The sequence below is a fragment of the Rhagoletis zephyria genome, unplaced genomic scaffold (assembly GCF_001687245.7).
Source record: "Rhagoletis zephyria isolate East Lansing unplaced genomic scaffold, Rhagoletis_zephyria_1.1 Rzeph_scaffold_00357, whole genome shotgun sequence".
Classification (NCBI taxonomy): Eukaryota; Metazoa; Arthropoda; class Insecta; order Diptera; family Tephritidae; genus Rhagoletis; species Rhagoletis zephyria.
In genome coordinates this window covers 287,063-295,689 of record NW_016157441.1, presented here as the reverse complement: position 1 = coordinate 295,689, position 8,627 = coordinate 287,063, and the positions used below count along the sequence as shown (strand labels likewise).

The 8,627-nt window shown below is 35.1% G+C and overlaps 1 protein-coding gene across 1 annotated transcript in view; it reads left to right on the top strand.

The window, feature by feature from the left end:
• Positions 1-1,879: 1,879 nt before the first annotated feature.
• The window catches only part of Sox15 (Sox box 15 transcription factor), a gene marked incomplete at its 5' end in the record, with an annotated part of 23,787 nt that continues 17,039 nt past the window's right edge, over positions 1,880-8,627 (top strand). The window contains one exon of the mRNA XM_017610963.1: positions 1,880-2,544. Within this exon, the coding sequence (XP_017466452.1) occupies positions 1,880-2,544 (665 nt within the window). The remainder of the gene's footprint in view (positions 2,545-8,627) is intronic.

Here is an 8,627-nt window from a genome sequence, read left to right as displayed (position 1 = left end):
GAAATACGTTTATGGTAAAATTTTGGAAAATGGGCGTGGCACCGCCCACTTATGATCACATATAAGTATATCGGTAACCGTTCTACCAATTTGTACCAAACTCGGTATGGTTATTGCACTTGCCACGTGTAAGCAAAACGTTGAAAATTATTGAAATCGGACTAAAATAACGGCCGATTCTCATATAACGGTAAATTTAAGAAATGCTTGAAACTTCAATATTTCGAAATTGAAGGACGCTAATTTACTCAAAATTGATACACCTCGGCTTACCATCTAGCGGAAGGTTTCGGAAGGGTGAAAAAACATATATTTAACACTTGCGCCGGGTATTTAATGTTCGGCTCCGCCCGAACTTAGACTTTCTTACTTGTTTTACATTGGATTCGTAAATCCGTTTTTCTTTGGTCATTGCATTATTAAATGCTATTTTCTTCATTTTAAATTAAATATTTTATAAAACTTATCTTTAATTTTCACAGCACTTTGAATTTCGAGCGGCTTTTCGTTTCGCGACTTTCTTTTCTCCGTTGATGTGCACATTTGAACTTCTTCAGTACCAAGTACATTATAATCCGGTTTTATTTTTTACGTTTGCATACATTGAAATTATCATACCGCAATAAAAACTTTAATTTTTACTTACTTTCATTTTTTGCTATGAATGGGGTCCAATAAATGGTAAAATTATAGTTTAAACTAATTAAGTTCAAAATTATATCCAAGTACTTCAGTAATCGAATATTATTTGGCAGGTGCAACTACGTTTGTTTAGCACAAAATGCAGCCCTGTTAAATCTTGTGGTTACTATGGCAACCAACTACCGTTACTTCTATCAGCATTGCCACTCACATGATCAAACAAATGTCAGTCATTCGCTACAGGGCCAAACNTTTGTTTAGCACAAAATGCAGCCCTGTTAAATCTTGTGGTTACTATGGCAACCAACTACCGTTACTTCTTACAGCATTGCCACTCACATGATCAAACAAATGACAGTCATTCGCTACAGCGCCAAACTAACATATAAAATTTTGCATATGTGTTAGTTTTCGTTGTGAATGTGTTGGAGTTTCTGTCAATCTCGTCTTGTAGGGTATTGTGTAGACGCCAATGTATTATTAAGTTGAAGCCCTAGCGACGTCAGGTTTCTAAGAAAAGTAGGGGAAAAAATACAGTTTCGAAGTTTTAACCCCCAATAATCAAATCGCGAAGGCGACAACAAATACAGTTCCCGCTTTATTGAGCTTTAAAAGTCAAGCGGAAAACATTTTCTGTGTTAAATTAACCGGGATTGACTTAGTTGAAAAATGTTTTTTTTTTTTTTGTGGCGAGTTATCGGTTAAAAGAGGCGGCGAAAATTAACTAAATTTATTAAATCTGCATTTTAGAATTTACCAAATTGCCGAATTCCAAATCTTGACCTCTCATTTCGGTAAAACTCTGTTTGGGTTAATTTAATTTACCTTTAGGTTAATCTGATTTGCATTTCGGTCAAACGAAAATTCCTNGTGGCGAGTTATCGGTTAAAAGAGGCGGCGAAAATTAACTAAATTTATTAGATCTGCATTTTAGAATTTACCAAATCGCCGAATTCCAAATCTTGACCTCTAATTTCGGTAAAACTCTGTTTGGGTTAATTTAATTTACCTTTAGGTTAATCTGATTTGCATTTCGGTCAAACGAAAATTCCTAATCTCTCAAAAATTATTTTATAGCGATTTCGTAATAAAGGTGACGTATTTTACTTTAAATGGCGTGGTTAAAGATTTATCTAGGTTTTAAAAAACATAATCGAATAAATTAAATGTAAAATAGTCAGTTTAATACTATGCTTAAATTAGAATATTTTGTAAAGTAAAAAAAATTACATCATAGAAATACATATGTGTGTATATTCTCTCGTTTTTCTTTTAGCCATAAAAAATATCAGCCATTCATGTCGCGAATATCCGAATACAGTCTAGCTCACGATCTACAGGAACAGAATGTAGCCATTGCTGGTAGTGATTCGTACAGCGTTAGACATGATAGTGACCATTCTTCTCCAAGTTTACATTCACCAGCCATACATCAATCCGCATATGAAACAGAAATAATTGATAGAACTTTGCAACAGAGTGAAACGAATACAGTATACTCTTCGCCTTTTCTAGCTACAGCATCGCCCTTACTAAATTCCAATTTACCATTACACACAAATAATCAAGTCATGCTAAACAAATTTCTAGCGCATCCCAATATGGTGGCCGTATCTGTACCAGTGCTCGAAATAGAAGACTGTCCAACCAGTGCTGATGCCGCAGCGTGGAATTACAATGATTACAAGGACGAAATGTGCGCCGTAAACTGTTCGTACTTGGAAAGACAACAGAAAGTGAACGAAGTGAAATTTCGTACTGGAGTCAATGCCGCAAAATGTGCCAAAGAAACCAGAATACGTAGACCAATGAACGCCTTTATGGTGTGGGCGAAAGTAGAGCGAAAAAAACTGGCCGACGAAAATCCAGATCTCCACAATGCGGATCTTAGCAAAATGCTAGGTAAGTACACTATTAAAATTGCATGTAAAATTACCTGAAAAGTGTTTATTTTTGAAACGGAATCTGTCTTAATATACTCTCAAGATGTTTAAGATTTGATTTTGAACATGAAATGTTTAAAATATACACAGGAAATGTTTACAATTGCAAACATTTTGGAAGTAAAAATACATTTTTTTACTATTAATAAACATTAAGTGCTTATTGTTGCTGAGTAAAACAATCATTTCACTTTACATTTTTACTTTGTATAGAACATGAGATATAATTTGATATTTATGTCGTTTTGTTAAATTAGGAAATTTTTTCATTCCAAAAGAACGTTCGAGGAGATCAAACGATCATGTAAGAATTAAATTATTATTTAACATATTGTACATGCGGATGTATTTTACAAATGTAACATTTTTTTTAGATATTAAAACATCGCATTGCAATATATAACGCGGTTTGTTCAAATATACGTTGTTTTCTTCGAACGCGAATAGTAGCCAAAACATTTTTTTAATATATGATCAGGACACCCATNCATTTTTTTTAGATATTAAAACATCGCATTGCAATATATAACGCGGTTTGTTCAAATATACGTTGTTTTCTTCGGACGCGAATAGTAGCCAAAACATTTTTTTAATATATGATCAGGACACCCATAAAACGCTACAATCTTCGGAGCAACAAACACGTAGTAGCAGCTGATCTTTCAAATAAATCAATGGCCACGTCAGATGCCAGCGCCGAGATGGATTCAGCCGAGATGAATTCAGCGAACGAGGGAGAAATGGACCGCACATCTACCCTAACAGATAAGTCAATTAGTGATTTAAAAAGGCAAATTAGAGCACTGCAGTGCTCATTAGCCGCGGCAGAAAAAGAAAAATTNGAACGAGGGAGAAATGGACCGCACATCTACCCTATCAGATAAGTCAATTAGTGATTTTAAAAGGCAAATTAGAGCACTGCAGTGCTCATTAGCCGCGGCAGAAAAAGAAAAATTAGATTTGAGGCAAACAATCGATTCGCAAACGAAATTTAGGGCCACAAATGCCATCTCTGCTGCACCAGACTGTGCCAACCACCATATCGGCAGTATAACCTCTGCCAACATCAATTCTGCCGATGTAGTCTCTGTTACCGTCACCTCTGCCGACGTAGCCTCCGCCAATCCCAATCTTCTCAATATAACCCCTTCTAACGTTATTCCTGCCAACGTAACCTCTGCCAGCATTAACACAGTCAGTGGCAACTTTGCCAACGTTACCACTGCCAGTGTAATTTCGACCGATCAAATTACTGCTAGTGTTACCTCTGCCCACGGTAACCTTTCAAACGTTTTTTCCAATGCCAATGTTACTCTCGCGAACAGTAACTTCGCCAGTATATCAACTGCCACCGCCGCATCATTGAGTGCTCCATATTCCACTATACTGCCACCCTTCGCCAACTATGCCGACGCTATAAGCCATAGAGCCAGCACTTTCTAAACATCAGTCGAATATAAGAAAACTACAAGACCTTCCAGAATTTACTGGATCGCCGGATTCTTTGCGGCGTTTAAAGAAACTACAACGATGTATATGTATACAGATTTAGAGAATCTATTTCGTCTACAGAAGTCTCTAAAAGGGACAGCACGACAACGAGCGGAATCCTTGCTAATTCACCCGTCAAGTGTAAACGCCGTAATATCTACGTTAGAATTTCATTTTGGACGTCCGCAGTTATTGATACGGAGTCAGATCAGTAAAGCGCGATCTTTTCCTCCCATTACTGGAGGAAAAATTACGGAGATTATAGCCTTCAGTACGATGGTAAGCAATCTAACTGCTTTTTTGGAGAATGCGGGTGCTGTCCCTCACTTAACCAATCCGACTTTGCTTGACGAGCTCGTAAGTAAATTGCCAATGAGTAAACGGGAAGAATGGGCCCGGTATGCATTTTCCATGAAGTTAATTTATCCGTGTGTCCGTAATTTCAGTAATTGGCTCCAAGAAGTTGCAATTTTTGTCTCTTTGTTGTAACTCCGAAGATTTCGAACGTAAACAAAAGCAGTTGAGTTCGAAGTCGATCAAATTTGTAAAGCCAGTGTTAGCGATGACGGAGAATAAATGTGTGTACTGCAAGAGTAATCATACTTTAAATCGGTGCCCTCAATTCAAAGACATTGAATGCGCTCAAAAAGCGCTTCGTAAAAGCACATCATTTGTGTTTTAGTTGCCTGCGCTCAGGGTATAGCGCTACGAGTTGTGGAACGCGCCGTGAGTGTGGACTTTATTCTTGCAGATTTCATAATCGGTTACTACATGAACAAAATGAAAAAACTTCTGGCAGCACTAAGATAAGTTCAAATGCAGTCGAAAAAACAAATAACGTTAATGAAGAGAGAGGATGAAGAGTTTAACAAAAGAACATTGTTTAAATTTTTGCCTGTGGAATTGAAAGGACCGCAAGGCCGCTGTAAAATTATGGCATTTATCGACGATGGTTCGAAAATATCGTTGATCGAAGAGCAAGTTGTGAAAGCTATTGGTTTAAAAGGTCCATGCGATAAGTTGTCTTTGCGGTGAATAGGAGGAAAAACAACTAGCGAACTATCACAACGTTTGGATATAGAAATTTCCGGTGTAGCTCATAGCGCAAACACATTTCAGATGAGAAACGTCGTACTACAAAAAAGTTAGAGTTGCCATCGCAGACTTTGAATTTTGCCAGCTTTAAATCGAAGTACGATAAGTTGAACAATTTTCCAGTCGATGATTATGTCGATGCAGTTCCACAAATCCTTATTGGCATGCCGCATACAAATTTGGTTCGTCCATTAGAGATTATAAAGTTAGATGGTTGTTTTTCTGTTCATAGGACGAATTTAGGATATATACTTTTCGGTTCTAATGAGGATAGCGTTGAAGGAGTAGTTTGTCGCATAGATCTTGAACAAGATGCGATAAGTGACATTCAGGAGCAAATAAAAGAGTATTTCAGCTTGGAAAGTTTTGGAGTGAAGCCCCTACAGCCGGTCATATCTGAAGCCGACAAAAGAGCTGAAGCAATTTTGTCAGAGTCAACCAAAAAAATTGGTAGTCGGTATGAAACGGGCTTGTTGTGGAGAACTGATGAAAAGAAGTTTTGCGAAAGTTATAGTATGGCACTGCGATGCCTTGAAATAATCGAAGGAAAAATGGCAAAAGATAATATATTGGTTAGTTGGTATAAAAATAAAATAAATGTGTACGTAGACAAATCGTATGCCAGAAAATTATCGTTTTTGGAGCCCAAACACTCATATTTATGCAATTTTAAACATTTGATGTGTAATTTTGCTCTACGTGACAAATTTGGTATGTGAAAGTAAACAGCCGGTGTTTAATTTTATTACACGGTATGTAAATTTTCACACATTAGGAGAGTAAACTGGTTACCTCTCTTTATATGCGTAAATTTGAACACAAATTTTTTAGAGGAAATTTTAAACATTTTATGTGTAAAATGTGAAATTATTAATAATAATTCAACAAACAGATTTGTTCTACGCCACACATATGATAAGTAATATTAAACAAACAGTGTTCAATTTAATTAATTAATTAATTTTCATTCATTAAGAGAGGAAACTGGTTACCTATCTTAATATGCGCAAATTTAAACAAAATTTTTTTAGAGTGTAATTTTGCTATGTTTCTATCTAAAGTCCGCGACTTTTTTAATGGGTCTGGTATTTAAATTTACAACTAGAAATTACATACATGATGCACACACCTACATATGTAGGAACTTTGAATATACACTTAAAAAAATTTTGTTAGACACTGCTTCAGGCGGTCTAAAAATCGAGTTTGGATTGCTCGAATGGATTCCTAGATTACCAAATTTAAAGAGTAAAGTTTGGTATGTTTCCATCGCTTTTCCTAATAGAAAAATTGTAAAAATTATTTTAAACATAGTACAGTAAAAATGGAAAGAAAATCGGTCGTCTAGCGATTTGTGGTAAGTCCATAAATAATTTTGATTATTTTAGTGTAGTTTAAAGAGAGGGTGCATTACAAAACGTCAATAAAAGCATGATTATGTCTCCTCAGTTCTAAACCACATTAGAAGAAAAAGTCTAGCTTGCGCAACCGGGTTGAAAACTAACATCTAACCGTGGTTGCGCTCATTGAGCATTACAATCTACTGAAGTTTAGAAATATTTGTATTTTGACGTTTTGGAATGCACCCAGATGTTAAAAATATGTCTGCGGGTCTTAGGAGTTTGTGGAATCGGCGCCATATTGCAAAGAAGGGTGTATACGTTTTTCGTAATTTACGTCGATGTATCAAAATTTAATGGCGTTTTCTTTTCGACTAAAAATTTTGCCTTCTCATTGCTCTCTCCTTAAGAAATATTTGTGCGTAGAGGAAACTAAAAATTTTTCGGTAGAAAAGAAAACGCCATAATTCTTGTGAAAATTGCACATAAATCATGTTGAATATAAGCCTGGTTCTCCTTCATACCAGCATGCTTTTTAATTGGAAGTTGATGCTCCATATCGATTCTGTAAGCATATGTAGTCAAGAACTTTGCAAAAACGATTTTATTTTATTCCTGTTGGCAGTCACTCTTATGAAAAATTATAGTTACCATAATTGTAGCTTAGAAAGTGGCCCCAAAAAATATCAGTTCAATTATAACCTACAGTATAGAGTAGAGCTATACATTTTCTTGCCTTTTTGATGCCTAAAAAGCCTCTGGTGCCAAGCGATGTACATTTAGACTACTATAATTTTGTAAAAACTTAAAAACTTTCCGTGCATAAGTACATTTGATAATATGGAAGAAAATTACTGACATCGTCAAAAATATGCCATACATCAACTGTAAATCACAGCTACTTTAAATTTGCACTTTATTATACTAAAATTGAATGAGCTAAAAAACTGCAAAATACTAAGAGATAAAATTGAAATAGAAAGTTCAACATTTTTACGAAAGTTGCCGATTTTTTTTTAATGTTGCTCAAAGATTAAACATATTTTCATTTTGTGTTTGTGAAGGAATAAACTATATTTTTATAAACAAATAATTCAAATTAAAATATAATAGAATAAATAGTCAAATCTAGTCAATATGTGAGTGTCGTAAAGTTATGATATTTAAGAACATCTTTTTCTTAATTAACGATGACACTGTTTCTATATGAAGCTGATTTCAACATTTTGTTTTAATAAAATTTAGTATCGAAAATATTCTTTTAAAACTTGCCTAGGAATGTGATATAATGGTTCGTTCAAAACCTTTTTTCAAAACTTATAAAGGCAAAAACAAGAAGGCGAAGACAAAAAGAGAATAAAAAAATTGTTCGCAGTGAATTTTCAGATTTTTAAAACGGTATAGTAATTTAATTTTATAAATTTAAATAAAGCATGAAGACCCCATGGAATAAACGAGTAGAAAAAAAATATTTAACGGTAAAACTTGCACATACATAAATATATGAAAGAATGCACTCAGGCGACGCCTCTAGCCATTGTGTGTCACAAATTTAAGTTATCGATGGAAATTAGTTTCAAAATATGTATGTACATACATACACCACATTCTAACCTTCAAAGAAGTACCAACTAAAAGAAAATTTTAAAATGGTAAGAAACATAGATATTTCTAAATTTGCCGAGTGGCTAAAATTGCATTTGAATATGTACATGACACATGCATATATATGTGCATATCTACTATACATTTGTGAAAGTTTGTATGTATATATGTATGTATCTGCCAGGTTGCAGTCTAAACGGAAGGACAGAATCGAACAAAATGTTGACAGAGTATTGCCATGACACCTGGGCCTATAATAGGGTGAAACAAATTGCGATCCGACAAAGGGGCGTGGCACCTCCCATAGGAGTGAAATTTTTAATCGGCCATAATTTCCAGACCATCAGTCACATGAACTTCAAACTTGGTATGCAAACATGCCAATGGTAGATGCTTATAGGCGCGTATATATAATCGAATTTGTAAAAGGGGGCGTGACACATCCCATAGGCGTGCAATTTTTTATCAGCTATAACTTCGCAACCATAAGTCACACGAACTTGAAATTTGG